We start from the raw sequence: 20,219 nt of genomic DNA, 5'->3' as shown, positions 1-20,219 counted from the left end.
TTAACATATTTAGATCAGACACCCGCAGAGCAATTGGGAAACCCGATTTAAATTTAACCGTTGCCGCCTGGGTTTCCCGGGGCTCGGGAAACCCAGCAGTGAAAGGGAGGTGGGAGCTGCCGGCTCCAGACGGTAAGTGCGTTTTCCAGCGCCCCTCGTGGGCCAGGAGGAGCAGGAGTGCAGGTGCCCCCCCTTCCGCCCTCCAACCTTCGGCCTCCGCTTCAGCCAATCGCGGCCTCTCACCCCACCCCCGCCACATCTCCCACCCCCAGCACCGATCCGCGCACTCTCCCCGTAAATATCGGGACTAAAGTGTCTCACGGTGTTAAAATAAAGAAAGTTAGCATGCAGGTACAGCAAGCAATAAGGAAGGCAAATGGCATGTTGCCTTTATTGCAAGGGGGGTTGGAGTATAAGAGTAAGGAAGTCTTACTACAATTGTACAGGGTCTTGGTGAGACCACACCTGGTGTACTGCGCACCGTTTTGGTTTCCTTATCTGAGGAGGGACATACTTGCCTTGGAGGCGGTGCAACGAAGGTTCACTAGATTGATTCCTGGGATGAGAGGGCTGTCCTATGAGGAGAGATTGAGTAGAATGGGCCGATACTCCCTAGAGTTTAGAAGAATGAGAGATGATCTCATTGAAACATACAAGACTCTGAGGGGGATTGACAGGGTAGATGCTGAGAGGCTGTTTCCCCCTGGCTGGAGAGTCTAGAACTAGGGGGTCACAGTCTCAGGATAAGGGGTCGGCCATTTAAGACTGAGATGAGGAGAAATTTCTTCACTCAGAGGGTTGTGAATCTTTGGAATTCTCTGCCCCAGAGGGCTGTGGATGCTGAGTCATTGAGTATATTCAAGGCTGAGATTGATAGATTTTTGGACTCTCGGGGAATCGAGGGATATGGGGATCAGGAGGGAAAGTGGAGATGAGGTAGAAGATCAGCCATGATCTTATCGAATGGCGGAGCAGGCTCGAGGGGTCGTATGGCTGACTCCTGCTCTGAATTCTTATGTTCTTAATAAAATGCACCAAACCTCTCACTATCTGGCTGCGAACAGCGACTGCAGCGAGACTTAAAATAAATGAAGCCTTTAGTAGCATGTCCTACAAGTTCTTTTATTTGTCAAAAAATTGACGCTTATCATTTGAGGCAGGCACCAAGTCCCATCGGTCATGTATACAAGCGAAGGCTTGGAGTCTGACGGAGAGGGAATTGTAAAATTCACAGCAATAATTTCAGATTAAAATACAGCCAGCTCCCATGAACAGCCTCATCAGTTTGCCAGGAAAATGAATTATGATTACATCGGGGGAGTCAGCTTCTCACTAATTCACATCAGAGCAGGTATTGGCTACATTCACATGAACAGCTGCAAGGCATCAAATGCAGTCGTAAACTGTAAGAGTGAAGCTCAAGCACTTTGCAATCTCAGTCCTGCAATCAGATCATACTAAGTTTCATTAAGTATCCTTAGGGTAGTTCCTTCATGTGAATATGTATACTTAAGTGAATTTTCTTTAAATTGCATTTTTAAAATTCGTTCCTGGGATGTGGGCGTTGCTGGCAAGGCCAGCATTTATTGCCTGTCCCTAGTTGCCCTCGAGAAGGTGGTGGTGTGAAGTGTGTGCTCACACGGGTGAGATTAGGGGACTGGGACAGTTCCACTTCGGGGGATTGACAGGGTAGATGCTGAGAGGTTGATTCCCCCTGGCTGGAGATTCTAGAACTAGGGGGCATAGTCTCAGGATAAGGGGTCGGCCATTTAAGACTGAGATAAGCCCTCCAAGGTCAGGTGTGGCATGGTTAGATGCAGAATGAAAACCTCTGTACTCTGCCCCAACCGTGCACGAATGTGACATCTTTCCATAATGCTTGGAGGTCCCAATTCCACCTCCACCTGTGGCCCATGGCAAAGCGCCAGCTCCATCTCCTTCCGCATTGTCCGTTCAAGCTCCACTGGCTCAGGGACGTTCTGGAGCTTAGAGTCAGTTCCGTTCCCTCCCCTTCTCTTGTCGTCCAGGGAGCGAAGGATGGGAATGTCTTTAGGAAGCAGCGATATCCCAGCATCCACAAAGCAACAGAAAATGGGGTCTATCAAATCTAATGCGCTGTTGTTTTAATAGAACTATCAGGACTTGTTGCAAGTAGACACCGTATTCTCAGACCATGAGGCAACAGTTTGGTTTATCACTGTCATCTGGACCTAAGAGGAGATCCCAACGGAGTTTGGGAATGGTTTTATTCCATTTTGAGTTTGCTTAATGCTGGCGGGAGATACCTTGGTGACTCCCATGACTCGAGTGCTCCATGCCTTTGATGGTGTCCACACTGAAGGAATACTACATAAGGACATAAGAATTAGGAGCAGGAGTCGGCCATTCGGCCCCTCGAGCCTGCTGCGCCATTCAATGAGATCATGGCTGATCTGATCTTGGCCACTTTCCCACCCGCTCCCCATAATCCTTCACTCCCCTCCGCTCCCCATAATCCTTCACTCCCCAGTAGCTCAAAAATCAGTCCATCTCCACCTTGAATATATTCACTGACTCCGCCTCCACAGCTCTCTGGGGTAGAGAATTCCAAAGATTCACGACCCTCTGAGAGAAGAAATTCCTCCCCATCTCCGTCTTAAATGGGTGCCCCCTTATTCTGAAACTATGCCCCCTAGTTCGAGATTCCCCCACGAGGGGAAACATCCTCTCTGCATCTACCCTGTCAACCCCCCTCAGCATCTTTTATGTTTCAATAAGATCCCCTCTCATTCTTCTAAACTCCAGTGAGTATCGGCCCAACCTGCTCAACCTTTCCTCATAAGACAACCCCTTCATCTCAGGAATCAACCTCGTGAACCTTCTCTGAACTGCCTCAGTACTGATTGTGACTGGAAATTTATGGGATGGCAATGCTTAGTGCACGCTAAATGATGATGCAGTCAGTATGTAATACACGGGGGCAAATCGCTTCAAGCTTCATTTCGAAGGCTGATAACCTACTCCTCCACCTCACCCCCCCACTCCCTCCACCTCACCCCCCACTCCCCCAGCACATCAGTCCTAACACTCATGGCCAATTTGTTCACAGCATATTGTCACTGGTGCAATGCCATTATCAAAGAGAAAGTGACGGTCACTCAAAGGCCTGATTAACACCACAGGTAAAATGGACCTAAGCTCAATCTACGCCGAGCCTTACCTTTGGGAACCTTTCTTTGTAGACATGGTTCATCATCACTATTTCGTTGTCGTAGCAGGAAGGAGAGCGGCCGGGGCTGCAACAGATGGAATGCCACAAGTTAGTCTAGGGCCAGCAAACCCAATGATAAGAGCCACTGTTGGCATTGACTTCAGATGGCTCTGCTTTCGCCCTCCTGCAGGTGCTGCATCTTACTGCCTCGAGGGGGTAAACAGTGAAAGGCCGTGTGCACTGGTTGGCGATTCGGTAACGAGGGGGTATTTGGACTCAGATTTATCACTAGAAGAACAAAGGGTGAGGGACGCTATTCACACAGAGGCGTTATTAGAACATGGGCCATTATCGCGAGTGGCTATTGAAGCAAAGACTAGAACATCATTTAAATGGGATCACCCTCCGTGTAAAAAAAAAAACTTCCTAATGGCTATCCTAAATTGGCCATTCACCACCTCAACCTCTGCTCTCTTGGCTCGAAGTATCTGAACGTATTGTTCCGGGTTTACAGTCCCTGTCATGGGAGCACAGTGGTGAGCACAGGAACATCATTATCAGTGCAGCCTTGTCCTAAAGGACCGAACTTTCACACTCTTTCTCAATTTTATAACAGGCGTGTATGTGTCAGCCATGGCTCAGTGGGCAGCGCTCGCGCCTCTGAGCCAGAAGGTTGTGGGTTCAAGTCCCACTCCAGAGACCTGAGCAGAAAAATCCAGGCTGACACTCCCAGTGCAGTGCTGAGGGAGTGCCGCACTGTTGGAGATGCTGTTTTTCAGATGAGACGTTAAATCTGGCCTCTGAGGTGGACTTAAAATATCCCACGGCACTATTTTAAAGAAGAGCAGGGGAGTTCTCCCCGGTATTCTGGCCAATCATTATCCTTCAACCAACAGCACTAAAAAACAGAAACACTTCAAAAGTACTTCATTGGCTGTAAAGCACTTTGGGACGTCCTGAGGTTGTGAAAGGCGCTATACAAATGCAAGTCTTTCTTCTTTCTATGGTACCGTTATTGGACCCGGGCCTCTACAGTGGGCAAACAAATCTAGCACCATTCTAGATGGTAATAGGCCAGTGGAGGCAAAAGACAGCTGAGATTAGGTGTGAAGTGTACTGGCAGGGTAAGAGACAGCTGCCAGGTGGGAGAGAGAAAAAAAAAGGAAAGGGGGGGTGGGGAAAGGAGGACCCAAAACAAAGGGGTGGAAAAAAATATAAGTAAAAAAGTAATAGGGGCCGAGGTTATGATCTGAGATTGTTGAACCTGCCTTCGATCTATTTTATTTCCTTTCCAGTTTTGAAAAAGGGTTTCGACCCAAAACGTCAACTCAAATTTCTCTCCACGGATGTTGCCTGACATGCTGAGTTTTTCCAGCATTTTCTGTTGTTATTTCGGATTTCCAGCATCTGCAGTATTTTGCTATCGTACTAGCATCATTCTTTCTTGGGCTTAACCTTGTATCTCAGAGCTTCCTGACTGCTTGAGTCACCAACCTCATCATGACATTCTTCCTGCTTCACATTACAGATTTACATTTGTAATTTTCCAGAACTAGAGTTGATCAGGCAATCTGCTAATCAGTAGACAATGCCACAGCCGTGAGCAGTACAGCCGCCTGCCCACACTGCTGAAATATTCATTCACACTGGGGGGGCAATCTTAGTTGGCTTCTTCTGTGCAACTGAGACTTGCCCGGAAAATGGATGCATTCCAATACCAAGTATAACAGTTGACAGTGACTCAAAGCATGTGTAAAACTCACTCTTAGCTGGTTAGGAGCAAGTAAAGATCGAGCTCAGGAAGCAAAGCCCTCCATCCACTCTGCCACACAACATTAACGATCAAACCCCATCTGTATGTTACCACACTCTTGCGCCTACGGGATCCCGGTTCAAATCCTGCCCAGATGAAGAGGATGTGATGGGTTGATTTTCCTGTTCTTGCATTGGTGCATATTGGATCTCCCGGTGGGCAGTGAATACAGGAAAACCGGGCAGTGGAGGATTGCATGCCCAAGAGGGAGCCGATCCGACTTTCCATCCATTTAAATGAGTGGACGGCAGATTAACCAGTTTCCCTTAGGTGTGTGCAGACCTCCCTGCCCAAATTTAATCTAATCGCTGAACACAGGCAATCCAATGCTCATAGGCGTAGCAACAGGAAAGTATTTTCCAAAGTCTGGCCCCTCTGTTGGCTGGGCTGTGAGGCTCCTAAGTTGTGTCAGGCTCAACATAGTTCCTAGTGGTTGGAGGCCCACAGTACAAAAAGTGGCCACCATTAATGGTAACTTGGCTCAGAGAGACCAGCCAGGGCTTTTTTTTTAATTTGTTTATGGGATGCGGGCGTCGCTGGCAAGGCCAGCAATTATTGACCATCACTAATTGCCCTCGAGAAGGTGGTGGTGAGCCGCCTTCTTGAACCGCTGCAGTCCGTGTGGTGAAGGTGCTCCCACAGTGCTGTTAGGGAGGGAGTTCCAGGATTTTGACCCAGCGACGATGAAGGATCGGCCGATATATTTCTAAGTCAGGATGGTGTGTGACTTGGAGGTGGTGGTGTTCCCATGCGCCTTCTGCTCTTGGTGGAAGAGGTCACGGGTTTGGGAGGTGCTGCCGAAGAAGCCTTGGCGAGTTGCTGCAGTGCATCTTGTAGACGGTACACACTGCAGCCACGGTGCACCGGTGGTGGAAGGAGATAATGTTTAAGGTGGTGGATGGGGTGCCAATTAAGCGGGCTGCTTTGGATGGTGTCGAGCTTCTTGAATGTTGTTGGAGCTGCACTCATCCAGGCAAGTGGAGGGTATTCCATCACACTCCTGACTTGTGCCTTGTAGATGGTGGAAAGGCTCTGGGGAGTCAGGAGGTATTTTGACTTTGGGCCATTAGGCTGATACTCCCAGTGCAGTGCTGAGGGAGAGCTGCACTGTCGGAGGGGCCGTCTTTCGGATGAGACGTTAAACCGAGGCCCCGTCTGCTCTCTTGGGTGCACGTAATAGATCCCATGGTACTATTTCGAAGAAGAGCAGGGGGAGTTCTCCCCAGTGCCCTGGGACCAATATTTATCCCAACATCACTAAAACAGATGATCTGGTCATTATCACATTGCTGTTTGTGGGAGCTTGCTGTGCGTAAATTGGCTGCCGCGTTTCCCACATTACAACAGTGACTGCACTTCAAAAAGTGCTTCATTGGCTGTAAAGCGCTTTGGGACGACCTGAGGATGTGAAAGGCGCTATAGAAATGCAAGTCTTTCTTTTTATGCATCGCTCTCAATTTTCATTCCTGCTAAAGTCAGTGAGAGATGTTTAAGGGGGCGACTGATCCGATATCGCCGGTCTTACACTTATCGTCATAACGACGCCTTCCCCCCCTCTGCCGCCGGAGAATCCAAAATGGTGGAACCGAGCGTGAGTACTGACCTGAGGCTCCGAGAGCGCGGGCGCACTGCCGGCGAGCGGCGTCCCCCGTCATCGTCAGTGATGCTCTCGGTGCTGCCAAAGTGCTTGGACAGGAAGTGCAGCTCGTCCACCGTGGGCTGGAAGGGCAACTGGTGAAGCTTCTCCTGTGACGAACATGAGGACTGCGAGGTTTCAAAGTGGGGGGGGGAGAAAAAAACCACGTGTGAGAGGAGATAAGCCATGCTCCAGAGACCTAAAGTTAGCAAAATGTATGACGCAAGAAAACTACGAGGCACTTGGTCTAAGCGTTAAACAAAGCTTTAATCAACTGTTTTACAACATGGAGGTCTAGTTGTGTCCTTCACTAGTTCCTGTTAAGAATGTCCTGCGCAAGCTGGGCCCGTGTCCGAGTATTTATACTCTCCCTGGACAGCGCCACCCGCAGGCCGCTCAGTATCATTTCATAAGTCTTTCTTTCATGAAAGACTGATTCATGTCAATGTATCTCTCTCTCTCTCTCTCTCTCTCTCTCTCGGCATTGACTTCTGCTGACGTACACGTCCGCAGGCCCCGAGCATCCTCTAGCACTTCACTCATTGGCTGTCCGTCGTGCGTAGGCCTGAACGTTGTCACTGGGATTCCCCGCTTCTCTGCTCCCCTCCGTCCGTGATAGGAGCAGGAGGAGGCCATTCAGCCCCTCGAGCCTGTTCCGCCATTCAGTGAGATCATGGCTGCTCTGCGACCTCAACTCCAATAGCCTGCTTTAGGCTCCATATCCCTTGACACCCTTACCCAACAAAAATCTATTGATCTCAGTCTTGAAAGCGCCAATTGGCTCCCAGCATCCATAGCCTTTTGGGGGGGAGAGAGTTCCAGATTTCCACTAACCCTTTGTGTGAAGAAGTGCTTCCTGACATCACCCCTGAATGGCCTGGCTCCAATTTTAAGATCATGTTCCCTCATTCTTGATGCCGCCACCAGAGTGACATGAATCAGTCATTCATGAAAGAAAGACTTATGAAATAATACTGAGTGGCCTGCGGGTGGCGCTGTCCAGGGAGAGTATAAATACTCGGGCACGGGCCCAGCTTGCGCAGGACATTCTTAACAGGAACTAGTGAAGGACACAACTAGACCTCCATGTTGTAAAACAGTTGATTAAAGCTTTGTTTAACGCTTAGACCAAGTGCCTAGTAGTTTTCTTACGTCACAAAGGAAATAGTTTCTCTGTATCTTCCCGACCGAATCCTTTTAATATTTTAAACCCCTCGATCAGATCACCCCCTCGATCTTCTAAACTCAAGGGAATACAAGCCAAGTTTATGCAACCTGGGGCCTCATAATTTAACTCTCTAAACCCTCTAAGTATGCAGAGAAACTGTAGAGGAGGAGAGAGATTTGGGCGTCCCAAGAACACCAATCATTTAAAGCTGGTGCACAGGTACAAGGAGCTTTCAAAGAGGCTAATGGAAGGTTGGCTATTGTCTCAAAGGGGCTGGGATACAAAGGGCAGGAAGTTGTGCTTCCGTCGTGTAGAGCTCTGGTTAGACCCCATCTGGAGCACTGCGATCAGTTCTCAGGGAGGCTATATTGGCCTCGGAGGGGGAGTAGCGCAGATTCACCAGAATACCAGGGGTTAGGTCACTCGAGTTTCATTATTCATAGAATCACAGAATGGTTACAGCACAGAAGGAGGCCATTTGGCCCATCGAGCTTGTGCCGGCTCTCTGCAAGAGCACTTCAGCCAGTCCCACTCCCCCGCCCTTTCCCCGTAGCCCTGCAAATTTCTTTCCTTCAGATACTTATCTAACTCCCTTTTGAAAGCCATGAATCTGCCTCCACCACCCTTTCAGGCAGTGCATTCTAGATCTTAACCACTCGCTGCGTAAAAAAGTATTTTCTTACATCGCCTTTGGTTCTTTTGCCAATCACCTTAAATCTGTGTCCTCTGGTTCTCGACCCTTCCGCCAATGGGAACAGTTTCTCTCTATCTACTCTGCCCAGACCCCTCATGATTTTGAACACCTCTATCAAATCTCCTCTCAATCTTCTCTGCTCCAAGGAGAACAACCCCAGCTTCTCCAGTCTATCCACGTAACTGAAGTCCCTCATCCCTGGAACCATTCCCATAAATCTTTTCTGCGCCCTCTCTAAGGCCTTCACATCCTTCCTAAAATGCGGTGCCCAGAATTGGACGCAATACTCCAGTTGGGGCCGAACCAGCATTTTATAAAGGTTCATCATAGTTTAATAAATGTAAAGTCGTTGCGCAGCAGAAGTTCCCAGTATTAGGTAACCAGATCTTTTCTACGGTTGTCTTAAGTGTGACATCTGCGATGTAATGCCTATCGTGTACTGACGCATCATTTTAATGCAATAGATACAGCTGCAGGCACCACAATCGCCCGCTGGAAAAGCAGAGAAGATATGAAGCACCGGGAAGCCTGGGCTATCCCAGTAGTCACGGCCCTCACCTCCTCCCTATCACTGTAATCTCCTCCAGCCCTGCAACCCTCCCAGATCTCGGCGCTCCTCCAATTCTGGCCTCCTGAACATCCCTGATTATAAATCGCTCCACCATTGGCGGCCGTGCCTTCAGCTGCCTGGGCCCCAAAGCTCTGGAATTCCCTCCCTAAACCTCTCCGCCTCGCTCTCCTCCTTTAAGACGCTCCTTAAAACTGACCTCTTTGACCCAGCTTTTGGTCACCTGCCCTAATATCTCCTTATGGGGCTCGGTGTCGAATTTTGTCTGATAATCGCTCCTGTGAAGCGCCGCGGGACGTTTTACTACGTTAAAGGCGCCAGTTGTTGTTGGGAGTGAAAGGCCCGTATTAAAGGGGCTCGGCCACAGAGAAACCATAGCAACGACAGCCACCACCCCCCGGCTCTTAATGAACGTCCCCTCCTTTGAAAGTTCAAAGGTTAAAGTGAAAGAGATACCACCTACGGACACCGTGGAGCTGGGAGTGTTGGTGCCATATCCCGAGGACGGCAGTGAGGCCAGGGACCATCGACGTCCATCCGCCCTGGAAACACAAAGGAAGGCATTTGAAACAACAGCACGGGGTGGTGGTCCCCTTGTAGTCTTAAAGCAGTAGCTCCCTTTAACCCTGTTATCTGCTAAAACCGTATCGAAAGAAACATAGAAGATAGGAGCAGGAGTAGGCCATTCGGCCCCTCGAGCCTGCTCCGCCATTCAATGAGATCATGGCTGATCATCCAAATTCAGTACCCTGTCCCTGCTTTCTCCCCATATCCCTTGATCCCTTTAGCCTTAAGAAATATATCTAACTCCTTCTTGAATATATTTAATGAATTGGCCTCTACTGCCTTCTGTGGTAGAGAATTCCACAGGTTCACCACTCTCTGGGTGAAGAAATTCCTCCTCATCTCTGTCCTAAATGGCTTACCCCTTATGCTTAGACTGTGACCCCTGGTTCTGGACTCCCCCGCCATCGGGAACATCCTTCCTGCATCTAGTCTGTCTAGTCCTGTTCGAATTTTATAAGTTTCAATGAAATCCCCTCTCATTCTTCTAAACTCCAGCGAGTATAAGCCCAATCGACCCAATCTCTCCTCATACGTCATTCCTGCCATCCCAGGTATCAGTCTGGTGATAGCTGCTCGATCACCTGCCTCCAGTCCAGCCAAATCCCCATTCTTACGGGGATCAATAAACTTAAAAGCAGAAGATCAGTTAACCCCAATTGAACGGGACTTTCGGTGAGGGCTTGTTAACGTGTTTCATTCTGAACTCCTGCTCGTCGCTGGCTACGCTCTGAGATAGTGCAGTATCCTCTAGTCACACTCGATGAAATGTGGACGGCGGGGGTTGGGCGGGAGGGGGGAGGAAACATTTTTAATCTTCTGTTCAGGACAAGTAAAAAAAAGTCAAACCCGACGTGTTCCTTTAAAGGCTTTGGGAAAGTCCAGGGAGAATCTCCAAGCCAGAATGAAAACTGAAATGAGGCAAGGAGATGATGGGCAATGCTCCCCGTGAGCCGCGCTTTGTTTCTGCGCGGCCTGCTCCTTTTACTGCGCGGTCCCTTTAAATTTCTGTGCGTGCGCGGTGTTTACAACGGAAAAGCCGGTGAGCGGCCCGGGCGGGGTCTTTCAGGTTACCGCGCGGCCACGCACGCACCTCAGCGGGAACACTGATTACAGGCTTCCAGTTTATTCGGGGAATACGACAGAGGGCATCCATGAACGTGCGTAAAAATGCGTATTCCCCTTTTAAATAACAGACCATTAGCCCTTCCATTTTTTTTTGTACTATGGCTTCAAACTGAAGGATTCTCACATATTAACGCACTAAATTGTGCTAATTTAGTCTTCTAATTTCACGAGGGACGCACGGAGTCACAACCTCTCTGAATGAAAAAAAGAAATGAAATCAATGCTTTGCTTCTCATTCCTGGTCACAAAGGGACCGAGTTTTTGGCATTTGAAGAGGGCGCCGTCTCAAAAAAACAACACAGTCGGTATCACGGGGTAAGGATTCCTCTGGTCACTGTCTGCCTGCCGGTGAAAGGTTTGCTTTCTCGACATTTGTAACGGAAGGGAAAATCTTTCGGCGAGGCGTTTTGCGATTTCACTCGGAATAGGAGATCTCCGCCAGCGCCATTACAGAGCGCGCTGCACCCAGCGGTGTGGAGGAATCCTTACCCCCCTCCCCCGCCGGTGCGAGCGAAAACCTACATCGCCAAATGTTGGGAAGAAAAGCAAATCAGCAACGCAAATCCAGTCACTGTAAAAGCACGGCATGGAATCCCACCCAGATCCGATCCGCCACCACCACCCCCAGGTCTGGAAATAGCTACTTTTGAGGGAGGGGAATGTGAATCGATTCGCTTTCTATTCTGGGGGTCCCGAAGTACCTTCCATCTCCCCTGAAGGCATGGACCCTCTTTCGGTAGAGTTCCACTGGCCATTTGAGGTCATCGTGGATAAGCTTGATCCTGTTCCTATCCTCACGCCGTGGCTCAGTGGGTGGCCTTCTCTCGCCTGAGTCAGAAGGTTGTGGGTTCACAGTCCCACCCCAGAGACTTGAGCACATAAAGCTAGGCTGACACTCCCAGTGCAGTGCTGAGGGAGCGCTGCACTGTCGGGAGGTGCCGTCTTTCGGATGAGACATTAGAACGAGGTCCCGTCTGCTCTCAGGTGGACATAAAAGATTCCGTGGCACTATTTCGAAGACATTCTCCCTCAGGTGCGCTGGCCAATATTTATCCATCATCACTAAAAACAGATTATCCGAACATTATCTCATTGCAGTTTCTGGGAGCTTGCTGTGCGTAAATTGGCTGCCGTGTTTCTAACATTACAACAGTGACTACACTTGAAAAAGTACTTCATTGGCTGGAAAGCGCTTTGGGACGTCCTTGAGTTTGTGAAAGGCAAGCCTTTCTTTCTTTCTTTATTTGTGCTATGGCGTTGGCTAGGGCTGGTTTAGTTGCCGATTCGTTAATCTTGAAAACACAGTACATCGAAGCTTAACATGCGTCACGACACACGAGAGAAAGAAACCGGAAGGGGAGGCTGGTCACATGACACCACCAATGGAAAGAACCAATTCACCACACGTTCCAAGATGGCCGCCACCTTGAACCAAGTCACAAAATCTGAGCACAGCATCAGGCCCGAACACACCCACAACACAACACAGCAGTTACCTGTCAGTGCGATGGCCATGGCTGCAAGGAAAGAAACAGGTTAAAGCAACAACAGATTGGGAAGCTGGAGCGGAAAAGGCACTGAGTAAAATGCTGATGTCCCCACAAGTCCTCTCGCCCCTTGATAAAGGCTAGGTTTCTAATGCAAATCACCGCGCAGTTCAAAAAAAAGACTTGCATTGATATAGCGCCTTTTACAACCGCAGGACGACCCAAAGCGCTTTACAGCCAATGAAGTACTTTGTGAAGTGTCATCACTGTTGTAATGTGGGAAACACAGCAACCAATTTGCGCACAGCAAGCTCTCACAAACAGCAATTTGATAATGACCAGATAATCTGTTTTAGTGATATTGGTTGAGGGATAAATATTGGCCCCAAGGCACCGGGGAGAACTCCCCCTGCTCTTCTTCGAAATAGTGGCCGTGGGATCTTTTACATCCACCTGAGAGAGCAGACGGGGCCTCGGTTTAACGTCTCACCTGAAAGACGGCACCTCCGACAGTGCGGCGCTCCACTGGGAGTGTCAGCCGAGATTTCTGTGCTCAAATCTCTGGAGTGGGGACTTCTGACTCAGAGGCAAGAGTGCTACCCACTGAGCCCCGGCTGACACCTGTTCACTGCCGTATTAATGTGTAAATACGTGGGGTTGGAATGGAAACATCAGAATACAAATTATAACAGGTGCTTGGCAATGTTGTCGCTCCATTTTGTTCTTCTCCTGAAAGTACTAATCTCAGCCAGGCCAACAACTGGGGCCCTGCAGTGTGCCTCAGCGCCCTTGCGCTGGAGAGAGCAATGGGGTGGTGGGGGGGGGGCGGGGGGAACTAGCCAGGGTGCCTGCTGTTTAATCATTATCCAGACCCTGGCTCGATAATGCATGGGTGCAGATGCCAGATGAGATTTGAATGTGATGCTCCTGCAGTCGAATTGTCGCCACTCACATTCTACAATCGCACATGTTGAATTACCCGCTGGGGCAAGGTACCGGAGCTATTGTCTTTACAACCATGCTTGCATGAGGACCAGCACTGTCACAGAGGAAATGTGACGTCACAAGTGCCGTGGGTTCATAGTGGCTGTGGTGAGGGAGTTAAGAAAAAACTCACTTCTCTGCTGAATGCCACCTGCTTTTAAGCCAAATGTTAAATGAAAACAAACGTGTTATAATTTTGCAAAAAATAATCCATACGTTTTGTGGGTTCAAGACCCACTCCAGGGACTTGAACGTAATATCTAAGCTGACACTCCCAGTGCAGTGCTGAGGGAGTGCTGCACTGTCGGAGGTGCCGTCTTTCGGATGAGACGTTAAACTGAGGCCCCGTCTGCTCTCTCAGGTAAAACATCCCACGGCACTACTTCAAAGAGCAGGGGAGTTCTCCCCGGTGTCCTGGGGCCAATATTTATCCCTCAACCAATAACTAAAAACAGATTATCTGGGTCATTATCACATTGCTGTTTGTGGGAGCTTGCTGTGCGCAAATTGGCTGCCGCGTTTCCTACATTACAACAGTGACGACACTTCAAAAGTACTTCATTGGATGAAAAGCGCTTTGGGACATCCTGAGGTCGTGAAAGACACCGTATAAAATGCAAGTCTTCCTTGTCAATCAATTGAGTGTTAAAACGCCAAATATAGCTCGGTGATTATATTGTGGCGTACCGATCACAGAACGGACACAATCCCGCGCGGTACGCCACAATATCCTGCAGTTCAGTCTCACTTCCACTGTACTCATCTACACCACCCTCACATTCACACACGTACACGCATTTCAATCACCCATTCGCACTTACTCTCTTACACACACACACACACACACACACACACACGGTACAGCCTGTTCGCAAGTACAGATATAGCCAACCCTCTACTGATAAGGATCAATCTGTTAACTGTCGGGGTTTTTGAAGTTTAATTAGCTCCTTGAGACCAAGTGTCCTACATTCAAGTTCCCCAAACACTCACTCGGTGCTCCATATTTTATGAGTTCTGTCACGTCAGAGATCTTTGCGAAAGGACAGTTTGTCATTAACCCCCTCGAGCGCCACAGTACAACGTGAGCACGAAGGTGCAGAGGGCAATTTGTACTCTGTTCAATAAAAATGATCGAAAGGAAGGGGGGGGGGATTTAACCCCTTTGTTTCTTTCGCTTCCAATGGGTGCCACGCTCCCTTGCCCAGAGGGAGGCAAGGGCACACAGTCTATGCCACGGACTTTACCCACAGTCACACACCGACACCATTCCACCGACAATGAGGTGCCAGTGGAAAAGTGGAAAAGTGCCAACCCACACCATCCTGAGGCCATCCAGACCTCGACCTGGTTCCCTCCCTATTATCTGAAAATATTGAATGTGAGACATGTTGAACCAGTCCACTTGTGGCTCATAGAGTCATAGAGTAATACAGCACGGATAGAGGCCCTTCGGCCCATCGTGTCCGCGCCGGCCATCAAGCCCTGTCTAATCTAATCCCATATTCCAGCATTTGGCCCGTAGCCTTGTATGCTATGGCATTTCAAGTGCACATCCAAATGCTTCTTAAATGTTGTGAGGGTTTCTGCCTCCACAACCCTTTCAGGCAGTGAGTTCCAGACTCCAACCACCCTCTGGGTGAAAAAGTTCTTTCTCAAATCCCCTCTAAACCTCCCGCCCTTTACCTTGAATCTATGCCCCCTAGTTATCGACCCCTCTACTAAGGGAAAAAGCTCCTCAGCATCCATCCTATCTATGCCCCTCATAATTTTGTACACCTCAATCATGTCCCCCCTCAGCCTCCTCAGCTCCAAGGAAAACAAACCCAACCTGCCCAGTCTCTCTTCATAGCTGAAGCGCTCCAGCCCTGGTAACATCCTGGTGAACCTCCTCTGCACCCTCTCTAACGCGATCACATCCTTCCTGTAGTGTGGCGACCAGAACTGCACACAATATTCCAGCTGTGGCCTAACCAGTGTTTTATACAGCTCCATCATAACCTCCTTGCTCTTATATTCAATGCCTCGGCTAATGAAGGCAAGTATCCCATATGCCTTTTTTACCACCTTATCCACCTGTTCCGCCGCCTTCAGGGATCTGTGTACTTGCACACCCAGATCCCTCTGACCCTCCGTCTTGCCTAGGGTCTTTCCATTCATTGTGTATTCCTTTGCCTTGTTAGTCCCCCCAAAGTGCATCACCTCGCACTTTTCCGGGTTAAATTCCATTTGCCACTGTTCCGCCCATCTGACCAACCCATCTATATCGTCCTGCAGACTGAGGCTACCCTCCTCGCTATTTACCACCCTACCAATTTTTGTATCATCCGCGAACTTACTGATCATACCCTTTACATTCATATCCAAGTCATTAATGTAGACCACAAACAGCAAGGGACCCAGCACCGATCCCTGTGGTACCCCACTGGCCACAGGCTTCCAGTCACAAAAACAACCTTCGACCATCACCCTCTGCCTTCTGCCACTAAGCCAGTTTTGTATCCAATGTGCCAAGGCACCCTGGATTCCATGGGCTCTTACCTTCTTGACCAGTCTCCTGTGCGGGACTTTATCGAAGGCCTTACTGAAATCCATGTATACCACATCCACTGCGTTACCCTCATCCACACACCTAGTCACCCCCTCAAAAAATTCAATCAAATTAGTCAGACATGATCTTCCCTTGACAAAGCCATGTTGACTATCCCTGATTAATCCTTGCCTCTCCAAGTGGAGACAAATTTTGTCCCTCAGGATTTTTTCCAATAATTTTCCTACCACTGATGTTAGGCTCACTGGCCTGTAGTTCCCCGGTTTTTCCCTACTACCCTTCTTGAATAATGGTACTACATTAGCGGTTCTCCAGTCCTCTGGCACATCCCCTGTGGCCAGAGAGGTCCTGAATATATGTGTTAGAGCCCCCGCAATCTCCTCCTTTGCCTCACACAGCAGCCTGGGATACATTTCATCCGGGCCTGGGGATTTATCCATTTTTAGGCCAGCTAAAACCGCCAATACCTCCCCCCGCTCGATGTTAATATGTTCGAGCATATCACAGTCCCCCCGCCCTATTTCTATGTCTACATCGTCCTTCTCCATAGTGAAAACAGACGCAAAAAATTCATTCAGAACCCCTCCTACATCTTCCGGCTCCACACACAGATTGCCACTTTTGTCCCTAATGGGCCCTATTTTTTCCCTAGTTATCCTCTTACCCTTAATATACTTATAAAACATCTTCGGATTTTCCTTTATTTTGCTTGCCAGTGTTATTTCATGGCCCCTCCTTGATCTCCTAATTTCTTTTTTAAGTATCCCCCTGCACTTTTTGTACTCCTCTAGGGCTTCCTCCGTCTTTAGCCTTTTGTATCTACCAAAAGCCCTCCTTTTTTTCCTAATCCATTCCCGTATATCCCCTGACATCCAAGGTTCCCTGTGGTTTTTGGAACCACCCTTGACCTTTACGGGAACATGTTGCCATTGTATGATCTCAATCTCCCTTCTGAAAGCCTCCCATTGCTCCGATGCAGGTTAAGACGTGAGGCGAGTGGGACAATCCCAGGACAATTAGAGGTTTGGAGTTCCGAGTCTTCTTTATTCCCCCCCCTAGTTTTCCACAGTATTTTCCCTCAGGATTTTGCCATATCCATTTTCTCAATTTGTTCAGCCCGGTTACTAGTACCCAGCCCCTAATAATAGGAGGCAGAGCGAGTGACAATGTACAAAGTTCACTGCATGACTTCTACTCAGTCACTAGAACAATCTGTGACAGGCGCCTTACCCCCTCCTCATGGTCCAATATTAAATAGAGAATTACATAGAATTTACAGCACAGAAACAGGCCATTCGGTCCAACTGGTCCATACTGGCATTTATGCTCCACATGAGCCTCCTCCCACCCCTCTTCATCTCACCGTATCATCATATCCCTCTATTCCTTTCTCCCGTCATGTGTTTATCCAGCTTCCCCTTAAATGCATCTGTACTATTTGCCTCAACCACTCCCTGTGGTAGCCAGTTCCACATTCTCGCCACTCTCTGGGTAATTTACAAGAATGGTTCCGGGGATGAGGGACTTCAGTTACGTGGATAGACTGGAGAAGCTGGGGTTGTTCTCCTTGGAGCAGAGAAGGTTGAGAGGAGATTTGATAGAGGTGTTCAAAATCATGAGGGATCTAGACAGTGTAGATAGAGAGAAACTGTTCGCATTGGCGGAAGGGTCGAGAACCAGAGGACACAGATTTAAGGCGATTGGCAGAAGAACCAAAGGTGACATGAGGAAAAAAAATTTCCGCAGCGAGTGGTTAAGATCTGGAATGCACTGCCTGAAAGGGTGGTGGAGGCAGACTCAATCACGGCTTTCAAAAGGGAGTTAGATAAATACCTGAAGGAAAGAAAATTGCAGGTTACGGGGAAAGGGTGGGGGAGCGGGACTAGCTGAAGTGCTCTTACAGAGAGCTGGCACGGGCTCGACGGGCCGAATGGCCTCCTACTGTGCTGTAACCATTCTATGATTCTAAGGAAATTTCTCCTGAATTCCTTATCGGATTTATTAGTGACTATCTTAAATTTATGACCTCTAATTTTGGACTCCCCACAAGTGGAAACATTAAACAATATAGATCCCTGTCCAATACTCCATCTTGGACCAGTTCAGGCTGTAATGATATCAGCAAATAGTGATGATATTTGTCTGTGTTTGATTACTTATGCCTTACAGCATATTTGTCTGTGTTTTTGATTACTTGTGCCTGACCAGCAGAGGTCATGTGAGAGACAAGCAGTCCAGAGGAGTTTTACTTTCAGTTTCATTCTAGATGCATCACAGCATAGTGTGTTCTGTAAAAAGCTGTAGAAAGTCTTGAACAAGACTTTAGATTAAACAACATTCTCTTTCAGAAATGAGTCTTTATTGAACCCAAAAAGAAATCAAAACATGATGTCAGAAGTGGCTGAAAGAGAAAAAATCTGAAGTTAGCAACTTGATGGGACAGTGAAAGCAGTTGTGGCAAGTAAGCGAAATCAGCTCTCCACATATTAGCAAGCCAAAAGAGAACATCGTTGCTTACCATTAGAGAATAGCTAACGAAGTGAAAAATGGAAGGTTTACTCCCACCGGCGACGCTTCAATTAACAGGTAATGTGGCTGAAAATTGGAGAAGGTTCAAACAACGTTTAGAGTTGTATTTAGCGGCAATCGGAGCTGACAAGAAAAGTAATAAACAGAAATCGTCACTGTTCTTGCATGTCGTGGGTGATGAAGCGCTGGAGGTGTATAATAACTTCACATTCGCTGTTGATGGAGACAAAATGAAGCTAGATAAAATAATGGAACAGTTTGAGGCCTACTGCATACCTAAACGCAACGTGACCTTTGAGAGGCACAAATTTTTCACATGTGTACAGAAAATCGGCGAGACTATTGATCAGTATGTGACTGAACTGAGAAACCGGAGCAAATTGTGTGAATTTGGGGGACTCACAGACTCACTGATAAAAGACAGACTGGTGTGTGGTATTCCAGATAATGGTCTAAGGGAAAGACTGCTAAGAGAGCAAGATCTAGACCTGGGAAAAGCCATAGCACTGTGTAGGGTTACAGAGACTGTGAAGTTGCAGGCAAAGGAGCTGTTCAGTGACAGTAGCTGCAACGTGGATGCAGTGAGAAAGAACGGATACAAACCGTTTAACAAAGAGAGCGCCAATGTGAAAAAAGAGACGTGGCCAGCAAACGAAAATGAAAGGGACAATCGGAAGTCATGTAGTCGATGCGGTACACAGCATCCACCAAGAAAGTGTCCAGCATATGGTAAAACTTGCAATAGTTGCAACAAGAACAACCATTATGCCCGTTGCTGTAAGAACCAAGCGCAACAAAGCAAGGTCCATACAGTAGATGAAAGCGAGATAGAGGAATTCAATGTAGATGTTGTGTCTGAAAACAAAAAATAAAGAGACTGGATGTTGACACTAAAAGTGAATGACATACACATTCCATTTAAATTGGATACTGGAGCACAAGTTAATGTGATATCAGAGACCGATTTTAAGAGAATTAGACCCAGACCAAAGTTACATGGAATACAAGTGAAAGTGACCGGATACTCAGGTACTGATATACCAGTGAAAGGGAAATGCTTTGTCAAAGTAACACACAAGGACAAAGAGCACACGCTAGCATTAATCGTGGTGCCAAAGGATGTGCAAGCCATACTAGGGTTAAAAGCCTGTGAGAGACTGAACCTGGTAAAGAGAGTCCTCGTTGTGGAAAGCGAAGGAGAGACAGTCTATGATGAACTCATGAAAGAGTACAAAGACCTATTTAAGGGTCTAGGCTGCATTCCAGGAGAACACACGATCACAGTAGATAAAAGTATGACACCGGTCATACATCCATGCAGAAAAGTTCTGTTTGCTCTTCAAAAGCAACTGAAGGCAGAGTTGGACAGGATGGAAAGCCTGAACGTGATTCAGAAGATAGATGAGCCAACTGAGTGGGTGAGTTCCCTCGTCGTAGTGGACAAAAAGAATGGAAAGCTCAGAATTTGCCTGGATCCAAGAGATCTAAACAGAGCAATAAAGAGAGAGCACTTCAAGCTTCCTACACGTGAGGAAATCATGGCACAGTTTGCAAATGCAAAATATTTCAGCAAGTTAGATGCGTCCTCAGGGTTTTGGCAGATGAAGCTGGACGAAGCAAGTTCAAGACTGTGCACGTTCAACACTCCATTTGGCAGATACAGATTCCTAAGGTTACCATTTGGCATTGCCTCAGCTCCTGAAGTGTATCACAAGATTATCCATATGATCTATGAGCACCTGGAGGGAGTTGATACATCAATGGATGACATCATAGTATGGGGAACCACGAGAACTGAGCATGACGAGAGACTGAAAAAAGTGCTGGAAGCAACAAGGAAAACAAACCTGAGGCTGAATAGAGAGAAATGCCAGCTCGGGGTGACAGAACTGACATTCGTGGGAGAT

The 20,219-nt window shown here is 48.0% G+C and overlaps 1 protein-coding gene across 1 annotated transcript in view; it reads right to left on the bottom strand.

Annotated features, from left to right (window-relative positions):
- Positions 1-20,219, bottom strand: part of LOC147097705 (microtubule-associated serine/threonine-protein kinase 1-like) — a 142,015-nt gene that overhangs the window by 72,196 nt on the left and 49,600 nt on the right. Inside the window, exons 4-6 of the mRNA XM_085971734.1 lie at positions 9,533-9,611; positions 6,607-6,767; positions 3,200-3,275 (exon numbers count right to left, since the gene is read on the bottom strand). Coding sequence (XP_085827860.1) covers positions 3,200-3,275; positions 6,607-6,767; positions 9,533-9,611 — 316 coding nt within the window. The remainder of the gene's footprint in view (positions 1-3,199; positions 3,276-6,606; positions 6,768-9,532; positions 9,612-20,219) is intronic.

The sequence above is a fragment of the Somniosus microcephalus genome, chromosome 31 (assembly GCF_052327205.1).
Source record: "Somniosus microcephalus isolate GS21.2 chromosome 31, FLI_Smic_1.0, whole genome shotgun sequence".
In the NCBI taxonomy this organism is placed as follows: Eukaryota; Metazoa; Chordata; class Chondrichthyes; order Squaliformes; family Somniosidae; genus Somniosus; species Somniosus microcephalus.
This window is presented reverse-complemented; position numbering and strand designations above follow the sequence as displayed.